The sequence below is a fragment of the Caretta caretta genome, chromosome 10, assembly GCF_965140235.1.
Source record: "Caretta caretta isolate rCarCar2 chromosome 10, rCarCar1.hap1, whole genome shotgun sequence".
Classification (NCBI taxonomy): domain Eukaryota; kingdom Metazoa; phylum Chordata; order Testudines; family Cheloniidae; genus Caretta; species Caretta caretta.
Genome location: NC_134215.1, coordinates 72119054 through 72141314, shown reverse-complemented (window position 1 = coordinate 72141314; position 22261 = coordinate 72119054). Strand labels below are relative to the sequence as shown.

Below are 22261 nucleotides of genomic sequence, written 5' to 3'. Positions count from 1 at the left end.
ACCTGTAGTGTTTTTCCCTCCAGGACAAAGATGTCCATGCAATGATTTTGGTTTTTGGTTGGTTGATTGGGTTTTTTTATTATGGCTTACCCCTCTCATTGTAGTAAAAGGGACTGCTCCCCATCCAACCTAAAAAAAAACAAACAGTCATCCTGCCAGAAGCCAGAGTGACCATTTAAAATCAGAATAGCTCAGACTGTCTTGTGTTTTTTCCCTCAACCATCCACTAATGACTAGTGAGCTTTAAAAATTGAGTTTATTACTGCCCCAGAACATAAAAATGTCCCATAAGCTGGGGGCTCATCACTTGGAAATGAGAGAGGAGGAGAAAGACCTGGTTGTATTAATCATCTGTAGGAAGACTGTGAGCCACCAATGTAATGCAGCCACAGAAAAAACAAATGCGCTCCTAGGATGTATCAAGTGAGCTATTTCCTGTAGAGATAGGGAAGTATTAATGCCATTGTATAAGGCACTGTTAAGACCTCATCTACAATACTATGTACAGTTCTGGTCACCCTGTTGAAGAAATATGAGATCAGACTGGAACAGGTGCAGAGAAAAGGGCTACTAGGATGATAGGGGAATGGAGAGTCGATCTTACAAGACAAGACTAAAAAGAGGGTGGCTTGTTTAGCCTGTCAAAACAAAGGCTGAGAGGGGATACAGTTGCTCTATCTAAATACATTGGGGGTAAACATCGAAGTGGGATAGGAGCTATTGCAATGTTGGTACAAGAACAGATGTGTATAAATTGACCATGAATAAATGTAGCTGGAAATGAGAAGGTTTCAAACCATCATAGAAGTGAGGTTTTGGATCAATAGTAGTATAGGGTGCAAACTATCACACTGCTTTGAAGATAGAACTTGACACGTTTATAATCTGATTATATGATGGATTTGCCCGCGATAACAGGAGACTGGACTCAGTAACCCAGGAGGACCTATGTCCTGTGCTCCTACTTCCCTTGGTGTTTGTTGTAATCCCTCTCATTCAAACAGTTCTGTGATGGCTTTATATAAAGGTTGCTTTAACCACACGTATTTTTAGGTACAATAACCCTAGTCTTGTATTTTTTCTACCTCTCCAGGGCTCATATCTGACAGAGGAGATGGATGCATTTACTTTCAGATCAAGTGTGCATTCTAATTACCTTCCTCCAATATCTCCACACCCCAGCTTTCCTTTGGAATTAGCTGCAGTTAGTCTGACACAATCATATATTTAGATTGTTTTTTTTTTGTTTTTTGGACAAGTTGTAGATTTCAGGTGGGTAAATTATTACCTGACGAGCTGGTCTGTACGTTTTACACCAAGTTTAGTTGGTTGTGAGCAGGCTTTTGGAATTCTTTGGTCCCCTTAAATTTAATTACTACCTGTCTTAGGGCGCTGCAAGCTGCTTTCTGTCATTCAGGCATTCTCATTGGAATATGCCAATCCTGCAGCTTCTTCCTGTATCATGAAACTTATGAATTATTTTAAGTCCATCTACAATATGAAATTATTGTTGATGGTGAAGGTTCAGATGTTCAGATGAGCACCCAAAAGTTTGGCTGCTTATCCAGACTCATTGGAGTTCCACAGTGGGGCTGGAAATCTCACAAGAACAGATGTTTTCAGGTGCTATCCAGTCAGGGCACAGATGAGATTTTCTTGCTGTTGCCCAGCACGTCCGCTTTTGGTTCCAGGCAGAGCCAGGAAGCACCGGGCTAGAGGGAATACAGAAAATATGGAGGGAGGAAAATCTCTCTGTCCATCCCTCTGTCTTTATGGCGAATATAACAGGTATCTGAATGCTGTCACACAGTCCTTTTTGAAAAAGTTTAGTTTTAGGTTTAGTAAAAACCAGTTTAGTTCAAAATTTTGGTTGGTTCTTATTTTTTCTGGGTCGGTTTGCACACCACTATCAGTGATTCTCTCTGTTCAAGATAAAGTACCGGTTCACAATATGGGATGAACAGCCACTGAACAGTTGAAATGCCATGCAGCTCAGGGATTCTCAGAGATACTGAAAACTGGATCATGAACAACAAATTATTGCAGCTCTTGCTTAAATGTTGCTTCATCCTACTTCTTCTGGTGACAGGATAAGATGGTAAAATACTTCATAGGTTTTATATGGAGTGTTTAAATTCAGTCAAGGAAGATGATTGTTAAATATAGAGAGAGTGAGCGAGCAAAGAGGCTTAACCTGTGTTGAAGAGCAGATTGAAGCTGATGTGAAGAGCGGAGTCCACTAGGAAGTTCACCATGGACAACCGTTTGAGCCTTTAAATTACTTGTTCAGTGCTTAGATACTCAGGGAATAGGCACTATTCAAAAACGTGAGATAGATAGTAAATAGTATGGAGTTTGACTGAATGAATATCATTGCACTATACTATATGATGGATTTGAGACAGATCACTTGCTAGTCTAAAGGCTCAACAGGAGACATACAAAAAGGCTCCTCTAAACCAGGACTAGGTGACCAAGTTAGGCCACTGTTTAATTCAGGAATATCCAAGAATGAAAGGTAAAAAAAATAGCCTTCTCTCATGCTATTCTAGGAACTGTAGTCAGTAATCGAGACTGTATTTATTTCTTTTAGAAATGGGGATGGGACGATCCTCAATAAATGTGTTTTTTTTAATAAACTGGGTACTAATCTGCCCTTTGCTTCAGATGCCAAGTGCTAAGTTCGTTTGCATTAGCTTGTAGCTCTAACTTCTGTTAACAGTGTTTGAAGCCAAAGTACCATTGTTCTTGTGGCAATTACAAAATCCTAATAAGAAGACCAGCTATGTTGCTTGCTGTCATTGTAGCATGTTTGAAAATACTTTAAAGGGGTCCTTTAGAGTCCTGCCATGCCTAGTTCCCGGAGAAAGGATCCATCTTTCTCCATCTGAATTGATTTATTTGGATTTTTTAGCACTCCCAGATACTAAGCAGCTACTCAGTAACATTTAGCATTAGCTAGATAATCTGCTCCAAGCAGACTGTGTAGGCAGGTTTCTTGGTGAACAAGGGGAATTTGTGTCACTGGAGGACTTCAGTAGCATGTTGTACATCATTTTTTCCTAGGGCACAGTTTTGGGTGATTGAGCCCTGCCTCTGCAGACATTTCAACGGAAAAATTAATAAGGCTTCTCTTGTTTCCTTTATCCTTTTATTACATGCCTAAGGGTTGTGAAGGGAAAATGAACTATAATTTTATCAACTAGAATTCTGTTTTATACATGAAACAAGGACGTATCTTACAATAGATTCATTCTGATGCAGTATAAATAAAAGCGCTGAGGCAAAGTCTCTCATTTTCACCTATTGTAATTAAATTAGCAGTTTGGAATTATGTATCCTTAATGCACCAGTGAGGATCACAGATTCACATCCTTTGCCTTACAGCTGGTGAATGATAAAACTGCTAAGCAGCCCACCTCGTTTTCCACCTCTGTCACTAACTTGGAATCCCACGGGCTGTGGTGAACATTCTTTCCCCGGGCACACGAAGAAACATATCTGAACCCTTAACTTCTAAACAGTCCCCTCTTTTTCATAAACTACCTGAATCCAGGAACTATATTTTTAGCACTACTGTGGGCAAGACTTCGCAGTCTAACGTTTTCGTTTAATCTTTTCCAGGCACACGATCGTTCAACAGCACCAGTAGTTCATTGTCTCAGAGGTACAGTACTGTGATTGTCTGATCTTTTCTCTGTTGAAATACCCAAAATATAGATCTGATTATTTTTTTAGAAGTATTGAGCACTCCTATCCCCTCTTGACTTCAGGGGGATCTGCAAGTGCTCAGACCCTCTGAGAACCAGGCCACTATTTCTGTAAGTTGAAGAACCATAAAATATTTCTTAACATTGCCACACTGGAAATGAAGACGGGTCCATCCATGCAGCTGTCTTTTCCCGAACAGTTCCGGATTATTCTGGATGTTTAATGTTTATTCATAAATAAGAAAAGTTTAGAATATTATTATTTTTGTTATTAATCAACATAAATTTACACAAGGCCCAAATATTATTCCCACTTTTTCCCTTTCCCTTTGTCTATTTTTTTATGATTGCAGAGATTCTCATGGTTTTTAGATATACTTTGTTCATCCTTGCATGGCTGTAAGCAGAGATCCTCTGTTCTGAGTGGATGCTTGCTTTAATAGTTCCTTTCTGCATGTGGGCAAGATAGCATTTTTGGCATTGAGGGAGCTGGGTCTTTGATCGCTTCTTCATACTTTGTGCTACTTCTTCTGACAGTTCTGGCTTGTCTGACATGCCCAGAAGGCTCTTGAGCACCTTTTATTGCTGTTTTCCTCTCCCTTTGGTTTCTTCAGCTGACTATTTCACTTTTGTATTCTGGCATGTCTTGGAAAGATTGTGTATTTTATGTGGAATATGACTCCTTTATGTACATCCCTGCAGTGGTTCCTTTCCTTTTGGGGTGGAGGAGTGTTGGGGGGGAGGAGGTATTTTAGTTTTCCCCTCTGGAACTTAATTCTTACAGTGCATGCTGGGGATTAGGACAGGAAATGGTGCATGTTTTTATAGGACCCGGTGCCTGCTACCTCCGTAACGTAATAAAAATGTTCCTGTTTATTTGCACTGTGGTAGCAGCTAGGAGCCGCAGTGATGGACCAAGGCTCCCTTGTGCTAGGCCAGGGATCGGCAACCTTTGGCACGCAGCCCGCCAGGGTAATCCCCTGGCGGGCTGGGCCGGGTTGTTTACCTGCCGCGTCCACAGGTTCGGCCAATCGCAGCTCCCACTGGCCCCAGTTCGTAGCTTCAGGCTAATGAGGGCTGTGGGAAGCAGCGGCCAGCACATCCCTTGGCCCACTCCTCTTCCTGCAGCCCTCATTGGCCTGGAACAACGAACCGCGGCCAGTGGGAGCCGCAATCAGCCAAACCTGCAGATGCGGCAGGTAAACAAACCGACCCGGCCCATCAGGGGGCTTACCCTGGCGGGCAGTGTGCCAAAGGTTGCCGATCCCTGTGTTAGGCACTGTACAGACAGAACAAAAAGGTGGTCCCTGCCCCACAGAGCTTACAATGTAACAGCCTTTTAAAATGTTCTTTAGTGCACAGTAGTGTGTTATCTTCTGAAATCTCTGACATATCTTTCTATTTGCTGAGCGCCAGGACAATTGTTTTATCCACTGTCCCCACCACAATATGGCTTCCCTTTTGGCTTTGCATCCCATTTCACCAGCCCCTTCTGAAATTATTGATAGCTCGAAGTTTGACATGAAATGAACCTATAGATTAACATACAAACACAAATTGAGTCCTATTTTCTCTGTTTTAAGGGACCAGGAAAAGTTAGTAGTCTAGCAAAGATAATTTTTAACAAAAGCTCTAATTAAATTGTACTGGAAAAATTGGGGGTACTTTATAGACAGGGTGCTTCCCAGTGGAGACTGTCCTTTGTACAGATTTCATTACCTATCTTTCTTTATAACCATCTGCTCTGTGTGTGTTATGGAAGACAGCAGTAGTTTATGCCAATAAATTAAGACTGGGTATGTGTAGCAGTACAGAATGGGCAATTGCTGACTACTGTGTTAATGAAAAGCTGTTTCTCCCTTAAAGCAGTAGAGGGCACAATGTCATAGTTTGAGACTGAAGTACTGAAATTTTACCAAAGAAACAGTCTCTTGCAATATGTGACTAAGTGGCTGATTAGTGTTTTCTCTTTAGCTTGTCATATTTCATATAAATATGTAAACTGACCAATGACTCTGTTGGTTAGCTGCAATAGCTGGATGAAAAATGTATTTGCTCTTTTAAAATAACCAAGGTTTCCTCTCGAGTCTTTTTCCCTGCTCAGCATAATCTGGAAAAAAAAATAACATAAATAAAATCTACAGTCTCTGTCTTTTGGCTTTAGTGTGTCTGAAGAGAGCGGCAACTTCCTGCCTCCCAGCCCCTCCAGGAAAGATTTAGAAGGGAAAAGTGGAACAAAAGTCAGTCGCACCTTCAGCTACCTCAGGAATAAAATGTCCAGCAGCAAGAAGAGCAAAGTAAGTGGCATCTGGTGCCCATGTGTTGTTATTAATCATGTTTATTATGTTAGTGCCATGTACTTGATGTTCACCTCCCTGTGAATAAGACTTCTTAGTGTGTTGTTGAGAGCTCCTAAATGAATCCTGTTAGGCCTCAAAGAAATATGTTCAGTCTAACATAGTGCCTGGTGGTGAGCACCAGGAATTACTGCTGATTTCAACAGGACTTGTAAATTTTTGGGATGTGGCCCATAGAATGAGTACCAAAGAGACATAAATGTAACGAAAACAAATTTAAATTTGATGTTTGGAAAACACTGCTTATTCTGATAAAACAAGCTGCTTTTGGTAAAAGGCAATAGATGCTCTTTCAAGGTATTTTAAATACTTCTAAAATCTCTGTCATGTCTGTTACAACCTCTGGGAAACTTGATGCTGATTTCCTTACAGAGTTTGATGTACTCTTGTGCTAGAAATATAACAAAAATAGAATCACAGACATTTAACAGAATCACAGACATTAGAGGTGGAAAAGACCTAATCTATCCTGTTTACTATATGCCCCAGCCAATGCAGGGCTGTTCTCTATAGTGCATTTCCTAGTACTTTGCTCTCCAAAGGTTTCAGGGATTCAAGCTATGCAATGCCCACCATTTTCTTGGGGAGGTTATTCCACGATTTGATACATCCCATTGAAAGGTGGAGTTTTACCTGATATTCAGCCTAAATTTTCCTTTATGTAATGACATCCCATTGATCCTGAGAGACATTGGTTTGTTAACATGGGGGCTGAGCTGCTGACATGAATTTTTAGATTTATTTAGAATAGAGTTTTTTTGTTGTTTTTTTTTTTTTGTAGAACAAAGCAGACTATGTAAACAGTTATATGGCGAGGGAGGAGAACTGGGTCAAAATGTAAGTGTATTGATAGAGAATGGTTTCAGAGTAACAGCCGTGTTAGTCTGTATTCGCAAAAAGAAAAGGAATCATAGAATCATAGAATATCAGGGTTGGAAGGGACCCCAGAAGGTCATCTAGTCCAACCCCCTGCTCAAAGCAGGACCAATTCCCAGTTAAATCATCGAGTACTTGTGGCACCTTAGAGACTAACCAGTTTATTTGAGCATAAGCTTTCGTGAGCTCAAATAAATTGGTTAGTCTCTAAGGTGCCACAAGTACTCCTTTTCTTGATAGAGAATGTGTCCTTTTAAGGAACCTGGTATTGAAAAAGCAAAAACAAATATCTAGAGTTCTACAGTTAGGCTTGCTGCTGGTCCCTACACGTAAAGGGAAAAAGCTATTTTGTCTGCAAGGATTTACCCAGCTCTGCACATCTTATTGTGACATAAGCTGTCACTGCCAAAGACAATAGTGCACTGCAGACCTTTCTAAAAAACTGCAGTTTGTGCCTGCAAAGGAAAACTAGCAGAATTTGCAATACTAAACAGGAGTGATATAGTAATTTCCACCTCCCAGTTAAAAAGTGTCTGTGCTTTTAGCACCTGATCAGTGATTATTTAAAACATTAGCACCTCTCCAAATTTCCAAAGCCCACAGATAAATGTATCATTCCATGCAGCTCTGAGAACTCTGGAGAATCCTCATTGGCTGGAGAGGTCAGTTTTCCTCCTAGTGAAACATTGCTGTGTAGGGGGGAAATCATTGTAAAAGCAAGTCGAGGCAATAATACAAACTAGCAAGAGGAAAAGGGTAGTGTATAAAGAATATAGTGCACATGCCTTTGTGCTCAGCGTGGGTACCAGTCCCACTCAGATTTTGCCTTCATACTTCTCTTCCTCATACACTGTATTCAGCCACTGTAATAGTTCAACTGGCTGAATGTTCCCCAAAGACTTTTTGTTTTTAAAGAGATACTGCCTCATAAGTAATGATGGATTTTTCCCTTACTACTGAGTGAGGGGAGTTTTTACAGTTATATTTTTGCATTTGCTGAGGGATTTGGATGGAGGTTTAGTTGAAGATATGAAACATTCATGGGCTCCATTAAATTTGAATCTCTGGAGCCAGTGATGCCTCTGCTATGTAAGTGTGTTGCTATATTTTCAGTTCAGGCAAAACAGAATTGCTTGTCTGTCCCACATGTTCTTTATGGTCTCCTCTGGTCTCGTGGAGGACATGGCTCTTTAATAATAATAATAATAATAATACTAGAGACCTTGTCACAGCTTGCATGTTATGAACAAACAGTGACAAAGAATGTGTTGTGGTTGGCAACAAAAACTATTTGAGACGGTGCTGGTAGCATCACATATACTTGAGTTTGCCCAGCACTTCCCGTTATAAGAGCTGGTTGCCAGTTGCTCATAACTTTGCTCGACTAGAACAGATTGCAGTGAAATGCTATGTTGGGTGCCTCCCCTGAGTGTTTGGGGTTTTTTTAGTTTCAGCTGAAATACTCCAGTCTTTTACAAGAACAAGATTAGGGGGAAATACTTTGTTTTGCTGGTGTTGAAAACGTTCTTACAGTTGGTTCATTGAGAAGCTCCAGCATCTTCATGCATTGGAGCAAGAATTTGTAGTCTGGCAGAAGGTTTACCTTTGTGTCAGGAATATACCTCTTGCTTTTCTCGTGGGAAAAATGCCCACATTTGCCAAGTTATAAGCTTTTGAAGAATATCAGTTTGCACATGCTCAGTAGAGACATGATAATGTTTGACAGCTAATTTCAGCAAAATTTCAATCTCCACTGAGAATGCTGCAGCACAAAGGCTGCATAGGGGGAGCCAGACTTTTCCTGCAGTTGGTCCTAGATTAAGGAGAGACACTGGAAATAAGAGCAGGGAGTCTGTCTTGCTTGCGTTTTCACTGTTGGGCCCAGGCAGCTTGGAGGACGAAGCACCATGATTCAAATGCTGAGGGAACAAGGTCCATACCTGGAGGGAAAAGGGAGTAGATTGGGACAAGGCGCCTTGGGGCAAAGGTATGTGGGAGGGCAGCTGGCTGACATCAGACTAGGAGCTAGGGAGAGGCTGGGACTAACTACTTTGAGCAGGGGGTTGGACTAGATGACCTCCTGAGGTCCCTTCCAACCCTGATACTCTATGGTCAAGGAGACTGGCAGTCAGTAGGGTAGGAGAGACAGATCAGATAAAGAGCGGAACTGGGACTGGCTGAGCAAAGGTACTTGGAACCCGAGGGGGAGGGGAACTGAGATCAAATGGGGAGCCCGATGATTGGGAAGACTGGCACTGGCTGGGCAAAGAGCCAGGAGACAAAGACCAGGATTGGGAGCCATGGTGGAGGAAGGAATGGAACTCAGACATGGACCCCAGAGTGGGATACTAGGACTCTCTGTGCAAGGGTGAGCTCAGGAGACTGAGATCAGATGAGGAGCATGAGTATGGGAGCGCGGAGGAGAAAACATGGGATTGGGAAAGGGATGGGGCAAAAAGTGCCAAGCTTGTGGGGGTGGAAGGAACAAAGGCAGAAAGGTCTATGACCACTAGAGCACACTCCCTGTCAGAACCGGAAGTGGAACCCCATGATTCATGAGTGCCCCCATTCCTCTGCTGTCAGCGAATGGCTGTGAAACCCACAGGCAAAGTATGTGTTTCAGCCCCCCTCTCCTGTCTGGTTCTCATAGAGCAGTGGTTCTTAACCTTTACTGCACCCTGCACCCCTTTGGTTCTCAAAATATGTTCTCGCACCCCTTATCAAAAATCGTTGAAATGGGTCCGTTCTTTAAACCTACATATATCATAACTATAGAATGAAAGAGAGAGAATTATATACATATAAACGTAGGTTTGATGAAACAAAGTAGTTGTACTTAAGTGCCTGTGGTTAATTTGTGTTTTCGATGATTTACCTTCTAAAAAAATCTGGCATGTCTCGCACCCCCAGAAAGGGCATCTTGCACCCCAGGTTAAGAACCACTGTCATAGAGGATGACCGCATTCTACTTTTATCAGTTACTCCATTCGTTCAAGTGGGAGAGGTCTGTGCTATAGGTCTAAGTGTCAGTATGGTTCCATATGGTGGGATTTCTGGTTTTCCAGTTTTTTAAAGACATAGCAAATTGCACAGGAAAAATGACATTGAAAGAACATTTAAGGTTGCAAGGTCAAACACTCAAAAATTAGGCATAATACCACATCACCTTGCAAGGGGCTGTGAAAATTACTTCGTTAACGTTTGTGAAGCACTCAGATATTGTAATGATGAGTGCCATTCCAGAATTAAAAGGAAATTAACAATTCTTCATTCAGAGCAGGGTTTGAATAAAGTGCTGTAAATAGGGTGTGGGACCGCACACTGAACAATGGGGATAAAGCAAAATATTGAATAATTGCTTGTTCAATGAGCATCATCCATCCTGTGCACTGAATGAGTCCTCTGGAAAAAACAGTATATGATATGATATATAATAAGACTATATCATAATGCATATGCACCAGAAAGCTGAAATAAGGTAGCATAAGCAGCTTTAATTCTGCCATGCCCTAATTTTTGAGTGCTTGACTTTCCAAACTTAACATTCTTTTAACGTAGGTCTTTGTGTAGTAATACAATAAATGCACAATAGTGCAGTCATCTCTGGTGCATCATCTAGAGATTGTGACATCTTTAAGCCCTTATGCAAGGGAGACCAGTTCCCGTTTGTTGATCTATCTCGACAGGATGCATGCTGTGGTCATAGACAACCCCAGAGCTGCATCCGATTATGACAAGTTCAAAAGAATATGACAACTGTCCCTGTTCTCCAGTGCAAAGTTCAATATGAGAGAATATATTTATATAGAACCCTTCATACAAACCACTTGTGAGAATTTGTGAAGTATGTACAGTTGGGGGATTTGCTGACAGTCCTTGCCATAAGGTAAGAACTGGGAGATCATAGTTGATCACAGTTGTATATAGAGAAAGATTCTAAGATTCTGTTAGGATGAGGGATAAGACAGTACATGGAGAATGCACATTGGGATACTTCCCGTATCTTCGTCTGTTAAACCAAAGGCCACAGAGACTGCCACACACTGGCTTATTTGTTCACTTTAAAACCTTCTGATAAAACAAGAGTCCCTCCAAGATGGTAAACACAATTTGCTTTTTAAAAGCTCGCAATAGCTAGCAGCTTTGACTTTTTACTAATTGGCAATGCAGAGTGATATCCAAGTCAAACACTTTTTTTTTTCTTCTTGCTTCGGAATATTTTTGTGTTTAATTACTGCAATTTTATACAGTAAGCCTGAGAAACACAGGTTCAAGTTCCTCAGAGAACTGGATCATCACAGAGAAGAAGAGTTTTTTAGATTAAAACATGAAAGACAAAAAACAACCCTTGAAAGAGGAAGTGGAACAGGAAGATTTGGTTGTTTCTAACTGTTTCTAGTAGAGCAAGAGGTATAAACATACAGTTGCTCCTAACAGATTTTACTCTGCTCAGAACTTGGTTTTAGATAATGCAGTTTTCTAAGATCAGTTGTAAAATAAGCTTTCTGACGAAGACCATGACCAATATATATTTTTTTAAAATTATGTTAACAACAATGCAAAAAGAGACATATAGGCACAAGGGAAATTAAACATGAAGGGGGAATAGATAAGTGGGTAATTTTACCAGTGAGTCTAGTGTGCCACCTCATGTTACTTCAGTTTTACATTGGTGAAACTCCATTCAACTCAATTGCATGTAATGGTTCATATACACACAATCTCTACTGTGTGATAGTGCGCTTAGACAGAAAAATATTCAGCATTTCTCCCATTTTCAAAATGAATTTCTGGGGCATGACAGCAAATATGGAATCAAATTAAGAAAAGCAGGGTAAGTAATTTCTCCTGTCATTTACTTGTGCAGTTAGAGTGGGTGTCTGCATCCAGGGAGTTTTAAACGCCACCAGCTTTTCAAAATAGCATTTCAAAGAACTGTGAGATTGTAAACGTCTGTGAATTAAATAAAAAACAACCAGTAGCTAGAGATATACAAAAGCAACCTCTCTAGCCATCTGTATAAGTGTTTTGATACTGCAAAAGTACTAAATACTGGGGAAGTACACTAAATGTGCATCTATTTCTAACAGAATAAAATTTTCTTTTCATAAATGCCCTAAGTATCATAGAAGGGTTGTTTTATTAAATCTCTTTTAAAGTTCTGGACTCCAATTTAAGTGCCACTTTCCTTTTAAAATTCATTTACCCTCCCCACTGCCCCTCTGATTTTTGTAAACAGGTCTAGCTAGGGGAAAACGTGATACAAGCAGCCGCAAAATAGTTACAATCATCTTTAAGGAAGTCAGCAGCTAACACACCTCCCTCCCTCCCTTGCCCAAGCAATCTGACTTCCTCTCCCAATAGTCTGTCGTGGCAAACTGAGCAGACCAGTGTGAGGTCACTATGGACTAATACGCGTAGAAAACAGCTCTCCTGTCCCTGAGAAATCATGTCGGTAAAACGGTGTAGATTTAGTGAATTACCTGAAATAACAGTGAGACTAGTAGGACTTACGCATTGGGAGGTAAGAACTTAACTGTTACTTCATGCTGAAATCTGATGCTTAAGTATGCTGCCCAGTGAACTGGTTCCTTCAACCATGCTGCTGGTTTTTTTATGGAAGAAAAATGTTTCTATTTTCATGCTGTTATTTGAAGGAAACTTCAGTAATGTGTAATGTAGAAAGAACATTTCATTTTAAGGTAATGCTTTGTGATGTGTTATTAACCCACCATATGAAAGATTTCAGAGTAGCAGCCGTGTTATTCTATATCCGCAAAAAGAAAAGGAGGACTTGTGGCACCTTAGAGACTAACACCTTTATTTGAGCATAACCTTTCGTGAGCTACCGCTCAAGACTGTCTCCAGGGCAAACAGCTCACACAGGTTCCACCTTCCTGGGCCTGACCTCGGAGCATTCAGCATCCTCTGCCCCTCCGTGCGCTTCCCACAGCGAGTCTGCCCGGGGGGGCTCCTGGGGAAGCCAGAGGGTCCTGCACCCCAACTTCACAATCAGACATATGACATATGAAAGTTGGCTTTTTGCTCACTAAAGGTGGTGCAGTATTTCCTGTGTCTAACTGAAATCATTAATTTTTTTTTAAACATTTTTTCTTTCTTTATAAAATCATAAAGGACGGTTAATATCCCAGACCTCAAAATTACCAAATTGCAAAAACCTGTCTTTAAATACCAGCTGCACTCCCTTAATCTCGTTTAGCATTGCTAGGAGTGTTTAAGTGTTCATAGAGGCCTAGGGTCTGGCTGAGAGTAAGATCCTTCCCTTGGAGGTCTGAGTTCCTCAGAGTCTGACATTCAAGCAAACCTTTTGGTCTTGATTTACTACCACTCTTACAGCGTGTAAGTCCCGAGCCCCTTCCAAAGTGAACTCTGCTGGATTTGCACAGTTCAGCAGATTGTGGATGGGACATGGAGCCTTTCACCTGTACGTCACAGGGTTCTAATCCAATCAAGATGATCTAGAGGACTGCTGGCAGTTTCAGGTTTGTCTGCCCCAGATACCATTGTCCCATTTAATACTGCATCCTAAGTATCTTTCATTTCTGTAGATGTAATACTGAGAGGGGCTCTGGGGCTAGTAATGGAGATAGTCAACTTTAGTTTAAAGGCGGTATAGGGATGGACTCAGCTTTGGATTCACAGAGAGACAGATAGAAATGTTAAACTTGTTACTAATTATTTGCATGTGACATCAAAGGCTCAAAGGTTTCAGAGTAGCAGCTGTGTTAGTCTGTATTCCCAAAAAGAAAAGGAGTACTTGTGGCACCTTAGAGACTAACAAATTTATTTGAGCATAAGCTTTCGTGAGCTACAGCTCACTTCATCGGATGCATTCAGTGGAAAATACAGTGGGGAGATTTATATACACAGAGAACATGAAACAATGGGTGTTACCATACACACTGTAAAGAGAGGTTTCAGAGGAACAGCCGTGTTAGTCTGTATTCGCAAAAAGAAAAGGAGTACTTGTGGCACCTTAGAGACTAACCAATTTATTTGAGCATGAGCTTTCGTGAGCTACTTCTGTTGAAGTGAGCTGTAGCTCACGAAAGCTCATGCTCAAATAAATTGGTTAGTCTCTAAGGTGCCACAAGTACTCCTTTTCTTTTTACTGTAAAGAGAGTGATCACTTAAGGTGAGCTATTACCAGCAGGAGAGCTGGGGAGGGAGGGGGCACGGACCATTTTGTAGTGATAATCAAGATGGGCCATTTCCAGCAGTTGACAAGAACGTCTGAGGAACAGTGAGGGGTGGGGGATAAACATGCGGAAATAGTTTTACTTTGTGTAATGACCCATCCACTCCCAGTCTCTATTCAAGCCTAAGTTAATTGTATCCAGTTTGCAAATTAATTCCAATTCAGCAGTCTCTCCTTGGAGTCTGTTTTTGAAGTTTTTTTGTTGAAGAATTGCCACTTTTAGGTCTGTAATCAAGTGACCAGAGAGATTGAAGGCTCAAAGATTTCCTCATGGTGACTGCAGAACTTGTATTCACTGTCCTGGTATTAACTGCTTTGTTGCTGTTCCTCAGGCCTGCTGCTGAGCAGCAGGAGGGCTCTTTTATTTGTTTATTTAGACCTCTATTGGAAAAATGTTTAGCTCCAGGCATGTTACATATCATTTAACAACATATAAATCCACAGAAAACCTTCATAATTTCACTTTCGCCTCCATGATGTCTTCTCTTACAAAAGCCATCATGGTCTCAATAATGCATTGAGACAGAAATGATTATTGTTGAGATGATAATGGGGTCGCATCGTGTAATGAGCAGTTACATTTTTTGTGTGTGTATGTGCAGATATATATTTGTTGAAGGGTTGAATATTACTCAGATTTGTATTTTGCATGTGCAGCTCCCATGAAGGTGGCAGTGATGCAGGCCACATACTAGAGAGCTAAAATGCCTGTGTTTGTTGTAAGTTAAGACCCATATTTAATGGAACTTCCAAACATAGAAGGAAACCAACATATTGTCACTTCCTATATTATTTCATCGTCTCAGTATTTAGTCATCTGCTACCTCAGGCTGTGCAAAATGGGAATGTTTGCACTTTCTGTGATTTAGTTTGAATCACCCATTAAGCTTCAAGATTGTGAGGGAACTTCAAGCCTGCATATTTAAAGCAGCATAATCTTGCTGATATAACAATCTCTTTGGGGGAAGGAGGAGGGACCCTTCTGAAAATCAGAGCGGATGGGCCTGAAGGCTTTGCTAGTCAGCTTGCCAAAAGCAGCTGTGCTCTGGATTCCCAAAGTGAGAGTAACCAGTGTGGCCTCTTTAACGTTTTATATAATGCTTTGATGCTAGTCTAGCTATGTATCTGACCAGTCTTATCTCCACTGCTATCAAGACATGGGGAACTCAGAACCTAGGCTTTGCAAAGCAGCCATCATCTGCCTTTACTGGTCTCTGCAATTAAGACAGAGCACAATGAACAAGCTGGTACTGGGTAACCTGGAGTCCCATTTAGCCATAGTTCAGTAAGTCAACCTACTCTACTGTACTATGGATAGAAAGTTTCTGAAAAATCCATTTCCCCAAGGAGATTATTCACAGCTGATTGAATGAAACTGAAGAAGGCAGCTCAAACTAGTCAAGAGGAAAATAAGGAAGAGAATTCTATCAGCCCACCCCGAAATAAAGGTCCGTCTTTCTCCTTTAAAATACACTTTAAAAATTAGTTTTTACATTGGCCGTAAAAATTAACTTCACATTGAAAGTTTGGCCTACACAAAACCTGTTATTTTAGTTATGCAACAATCCGTTGAAAGTGCTGAAGAGATTGAGTTTTCTCAGGGTGCCATTTAGTAATGATCAGAACCAGGGCATATGTTTAAAGACAAAGATGGGAAGAAACAGAGATGCTCTGATGAGAAGAGACCTAATTTCTTGAGCTGCTGTACTTGCAAAATGCCTGTGTAGAGAGAGGACACAGGAAATCCATAGTGTTAATGCTTTTCTGCAAAGGTTGTAAATTTGCTTCCCTAGCTAAGATTTATGAAGACATGTGGCTATTGGTAAGGTGTGTATGGATCAATGTACTCATAGCTCCAACCATGGGGGATTTGTCACTAGACTCTACTGGTCCTTTTTCCCTTTTCAGGAAAAAGAGAAAGATAAGGAGAAGACTAAAGAGAAGGACAAAGATTCCAAGGAGAAAGAAAAAGACAAGAAGATGTTAAATGGACACCTCTTCAGTGCAGCCCCTACTGTGGGTCCAATCAACTGTTACCACTGTATGAAACCTTTCAACAAAGATTCATACCTCTGTGCAAGTAAGTAGTTTTTTCTTTGTGTTCCACTGTTGGTGGAAAGCCTGTCAGCCAGAATCAGGATGCTGGTCATGGACCTTTTGCTTTATTCCCCCTACAAGTTTGAGAATTCTGATCAGGGAGAACCCGATCTGGTTAATGTCTCAACCTTTCATGTCAAGTAGCAAGGGTTCAAATATGACTCTCAAGTGAAATGGAGATTGATTTTCAATCTAATTCATAGCTGATGTTTGGCCCAGTTTACAGGTATGATGCTGTTCAGTATAGTCATCTGTATCTGTTTAGAGGCAACAGATCAGGACTGTGGTATATTACTAGTGCTTGGGACTGAGATGCATTGTTATATAGCTTTTGGGGGTGATAGGGAAAGCTAGCTTGCGTCATGACTGTTTAGTTTTCCATTTTAACTTCAGGAAAAAAAAGAACTCTCCATCCTATCCCTAGCCTGCCTCCTGCTTTAGTTCCAGCAAATATTGATTCAGTGTTCCAGTGAGATCTTGGTGGTAGCAACACAACATTTTGAAATTGGAACACACTCCCACTTTTCCCATCACATGTGCAAGGTGATGATGGTGTGTCTCAGATCAAAGGACTACCTTTTTTTTTTGCAAGCTAAGTTGGTTGTAGCAGTTCTATTTAAACAGCTTTCAGACCTGAATAAATCCTGTGCTCTGAAGGTTAAGAGTAGCTGCCCTACACATTGGTGCATCTTACCATGCATTCAGGTGCTTTTGGTAAGGGGAATTTCCAGGTCCCTGAGATGTGCTTACTTGTTGCTGATGCATCAGGTACAAACCTTGCCGGCCAAAAACAAAAACCAGGTAGTTTATCTATTCCCTGCCTAGTAGTAGCTGTTGGCTTGGACTAATGTAGTCTCAAGGGATAAGAATATAATGCTGAAAACACTATATGAACAACAGCTGTTTATTGATGCATGCGTAGGGTGAGTATTAGTGGGGAAGGCGTAGACATATAAATGCATTGGTGTTGCAGAATATGTAATCCACGCTCTGTAGGTATAAGGTAGCTAGGCTTGGCCACATTCGATTTTAATAGATAACTGTCAGTAAATGTCGGTTTCAGCTGCCACGCTGAAATCAAAGAAAAAAAATATCTGTTGGTACCAGCCTGCCTGCGGGCAGCCCTCTGTGTGAGTGAGTGGGTCCACGACAATAAAGCTCTCCTGCGCTGCCTCAGGGCCAACGACAGGTGATCCCTGCAGGAGCAAGGTGTGGTGGAGAGGCCACAGTCCTGACCTGGCAAAACAGATACCCCTGGCCAGGACTGCGAGGAGGAGTCGTCGTCGTCCCTGGTTGCGGAGGTAGCTACCCTGCTGTCTCTGCAGCTGGGAACCCGTTCCTCCTCCTCGAGGTCCTGACCAAGGTTGGGGGGGGGGGCCTCTGCTGTTCCCCACTAGGACTCCAGCCTTCCCCACACCATGTATGTGCAGGCTTTCATTGTCACTGGCCACGCAACTTTGCCAGGAGCCCCCTACAGCTACACTGTCATGGCCCTACTTGCTCACTCACCAGCCAGGAGTGTGGAAGCTCTCCCAGGGCTGGAACTGTTCAGCAGCAGGGTGGCTTCCCCTCCAGCTGGCAGCTTGTCCTCCTCCTTACAGTCCTGGCTGGGGTTCTCTTTCCGTTGCACCATGATGACTGCAGCATCCCCCTGCACAGGGACACCTCTTCAGCCCAACTGTCAGCACTGCCCTTAATCCAACTTTACAGCTGTAAAAATAAAAGTAGTTACAAATAGAGAAAAAAAGTTAAAAATTGGGGAGGGGAATTGTCAACTAAAAATTGATAAAAATTGTCAAAATTAGAAAAAAAATCAAATTGTGCCAAGCCTAAACGGAGCATAGACAGCATGTTGGCCACTGGGAGATACGGGCTTCTGTTTAAATTAGTTTGATGTTCTTGTTCTAGCCCCTAAGCAAAATGTTCTTCACATTACAGTCCGCCACATGAAATTCAGTAAAGTTGTCAGACTTAGTTCAGCAGAGACCAAAACAGTCACTCCTTCAGTTTACAGTTCAAAACCACAGGGTATTTAGAAAGCTGCCCTGTGCTGTTGATCGCTTGCTGTTGAATCAGTGATAATTTTTATCCTCATGTTTAGAAACAATACAAAGTATTTACAAGTACCTCTCCTGGTCGAAAGCAGAGGCCACTGGCTCTCAGTCTGGTGCTTGGCTGCTGATCTGAGAACTGCTCAGCATGTGCTGCCTTTCCATTGAGAGAGAGGCTCTGGCCCTAAACTACTGCAAAATAGGAAGCTGTGAATGGCCTATCCTCCTAGAGGATGCAGACTGCAGCATTCACCCATTTGGCAGGCAGCACAAGGACACTCAACTGCAATAGATGACCAGCGTCTAAAAATGTTGCGGGGCGGGAAGGGAACAATAACTAGTTGTATCTCTAGAGTCAGAGGCAGCTTTGGAGTTTCCTGAAGGAGAAAGGACAGCAGCACGATTGTATGAAGCCTGGTCCATGTTAACCTGCCAGGAAGTGGAAAATTTTAACAATTATGTGTGCTTAAATCCATCCTCTCCCCTTCTGTGCTTATTTTTTAAATCCTCCCAATCCATTTAGGGTACAAAACATCACCTGATTTAACTTGTTACATGCTGATGAGCTTAAATTGCTCCAGAAAGTAGCTGCTAATAAATTCCTGGCTGTCTGTGGACCTGTGCAGATAGGGATACGTGTTCCATGCCAAAAAAATTAACATTGTCTTGGATGTACTTGTATGGGTTGCATTTCCTTTCAGTATACAGGTTTAAACTGTGCAAGGTTTATTTTAAGTTAATATGCATGCACACGGCATAGGGTGTGGCGCACAATGAAAATTGCTGAGAGTTCTCTCCTAACAAGACAAATATAGACACAGAAAAGTAAGATGGCTATCGCTATCAAACAAAGGTATTAAACATCTTTGCTACACGACAGTAGCTGCTTCCCTGCAGTCAGTCACGGCATGCAGAGAGCAAGGGGAAGATTTTCAAAGATTCAAATGGGTATCAGGTGCCCAGATTCTGTTTATTGTCATGGAAGTTGAGTATCTAGCTGCTCTCTTTGCCTTTCAAAATCTCCTCCTACATATGCACATGTGAAATCTCTCTCACTTAAGCATTGTGCCTAAATATACATCCTGTGTCTTAGCCAAGAATCATAGAACCATAGGGTTCGAAGGGACCGCAAGGGCCATCTCCTCCATTGTATGATGTCCACTGTAAAGGATGCTATAACATGGGCATAAGTTTTGTGTGATTGTATTTTTACCTTTTGCTTCGATGGGTGTAAGTAATCCAGCCCTACTTGACTTAGGGATTGTCTGCACTGCCTGACATGTTGGACGACGGGGGTGCGAATAGCAGTGCATTGTTACTTCCTGGTGTGGACACTGCAGGCATGAACTAAGATTCCCAGTTTGTGTTAACATAGTTCTCTTCAAACAGGGCTTCTAATTTATGCCCGCAGTGTCCGAGTGCAGCGTTAGAGTGCACACGGCTATTCAAGCCCACCATAATCTGTACGGTGGCATGCAGTACCCTGTAACATGCTGTAGATATAGCCTTAAGATACACCTACAGTGCACACTTTTTGGGCAGCCTCTGGGGTACATCCCACAGAACTCCCCTAGCACAGGTAAAAAATAAATAGCATTAAAGCTGGCGAAACATGGCTTAGGCAAGTAAAGACATGTCTGAAGGGTACGGGTATGTATGCGAGTATGTACCCTACATGCTCTTTACTCGCCAACGTCATGTCTCCTCGTCTACACTGCTAAAAATAGCTGTGTCCCACTTCTGGTGCCTTTCCTGCCACAGGAATAGATTTCCCTCAACAAGGGAAGGCTCTGGCGGCAGGAGGTAGTGGAAGAAAGTTTGGGTAGCTTCCTGCTGCAGAATAGGAAAGGCTCCGGCAGGGTAGGGGCAGCAGGGAAAGGCTCTGGCAAAGGCCCGCCTATCCCCACTGACTCTCCCAACCAAAACCTTTCACTGACGTGTGTAGCTACAAATGACAGTGTGAACGCAGCCTGCTTTTCGCTGCAGTGTATAGCTACACATACACTACATGCCACCACTGGTGATGTGTAGTGTCGGTGTAGCCAACAGCTTCTGTCAAAATTAAAGTAATGTACAGTGTACGTTAGCTCTCTGTAGAACACGTGGAATATTCAGTAGGCCAGATGAAGCCTATTCGGTCAGGGTGTTTTGTGTCAGATTAAAGACACACTGGTTTTAGGGGCCTGGTTCATTTGCAGTACTTGCTTCATTTTGCAACTTGCAAAACTCTTTCCAAAGACAGGAAGCGTATTGTTTTGGGAAATGGGATGCAGCACATCAGTGTGTGAAACTTTCAAGCCAAGCAGCAAAGTGTGTTTTTGTGACACCAAAAGAAAGTCGTCATTATGGAGGTGCCAGTAGCAAGTTCATAGTTAAAGTTGTGTTGAGGTTTGCACAAAAAGTAGAGATTTAGCCTCTTGATTATGTCACACATTTTCACTTCCATATATTCTGTGTAAAACAGTTGCTGTCTGATTTTTTACTCGGATGATTTGGCTGGTTTTTGTGGCTTTCCTCCGTCGTTTTTTTCCTCTTCTGTTAATGGAGCCCTTTGGTTTGTGCACAGAAGGAATACTAGATTTGTATGTCAGTTGGGGATGATTGCCACTCATGTATCCCAGCCTGGGTTATATCAGAGGACACCAGCCAGTTTCTACGTCTCACAAATTAAACCAGTTCTTCATCTTGATGATGACAGTCTGCTGATGCCCTTTTAAAAGGACTAATACTCAACAGCAATGGTCCAGAGTTCCATTGTTCACAAAGCACTTGTTGCTTCAGGCTCTACTACTTTTCTGCACTAATGGCCAATATTTGCTGTGGTAGTTCTTAAGAGAGTAGACTTTTTAAAAAAAAAAACATCTGCAGAGCTTTGGCCTATTGTTATAGATGTTTCTAAAGGTCAATTTTTGAATAATTCTGGCCTTTTTTTCCCCTTTCATTTCTTTTTTTAATATAAAATACCAGCCTGGGCAAAGCAGAAATTTTCCCTTCTGTAATTATTAATGGTTTTGTAATTAGGGGGTGAGGGGAGCTGAAGAATCTCCCTGCAAGGCTGAAACTTGTTGCTGGTCCAGAATTTCCATATAAAAGTATCCAGTGACTTTTGCACCAGTTAAAGTGAATTAATAACTGCTGCCTGGCCAGCTCCCAGCTCCTATCTTGTCCTAAGTGCTTGGGTTTTTATTGTAGAGATCAGCTGAGGAAGTGACATTTGGGTCTGGATTTGGTTTAGGCTAGGGTTTGAAATACAGGTTCAAGGCCAAAGCAGGGCTTGAGTTTGAATTTGACAGCACTGAAATCTCACAAGCTGTTCTGACAGGATGTCCGTTCCAGGACAGCAGAAATCTTATGGAATCATTTGAGAATTTTTGAGAGTTTTCTGCCATCATGTGTGGTGGGGAAATCACAGTATTATCTGTTTTTGAGAGATTTTTAGCTCCATCAGAGCTAGGCCCAGAACCAGAATTGGAGGGGCAGGTTTGACTCAAGGGAATCCAATCCTACCCCACCTCCAGAAGTGCGAAGGGATTCAGATTTAGAGGTTCTTCCCTCTCATAAAAGGTTTTTGTTGTTGTAGTTTCCAGGAACTTCATTTGTGAGATGTGTACAGGGTTGGAGGGGCCAAGGGGATTACCTAAAGTGGGGTGGGGCTGTTAGTACTTTTAACTCAAATAATTGGACTGTAATATTTCTAGCTTTTTGCTTACTTGGGTCTCTCCTGCTTTATTAGTCATGGAGACTTATGCTATCCGCTAAGGTGATGGCAACTCATTGTAAAAGCATTTTCTCGCTAGACAGTATACCAAACAGAAGTGAGAGACTTGTAAGAGACTTCCCAACCTCCTAACTAGAGTACGTATAGGAAACCTTGCGTGTGTTCAACCTCAGACAAGTTCTGACTTTGCATGTCCTGGCAGTCTAGCGGGATTGCTATCATGGCAATGCTTT

The 22261-nt window shown here is 41.9% G+C and overlaps 1 protein-coding gene across 11 annotated transcripts in view; it reads left to right on the top strand.

The window, feature by feature from the left end:
* Positions 1 to 22261, top strand: part of AKAP13 (A-kinase anchoring protein 13) — a 325971-nt gene that overhangs the window by 265376 nt on the left and 38334 nt on the right. For all 11 annotated transcript variants that reach the window (XM_075133185.1, XM_075133183.1, XM_075133179.1 and 8 more), the window contains 3 exons: positions 3625 to 3667; positions 5875 to 6007; positions 16071 to 16242. In XM_075133185.1, coding sequence (XP_074989286.1) covers positions 3625 to 3667; positions 5875 to 6007; positions 16071 to 16242 — 348 coding nt within the window. The remainder of the gene's footprint in view (positions 1 to 3624; positions 3668 to 5874; positions 6008 to 16070; positions 16243 to 22261) is intronic.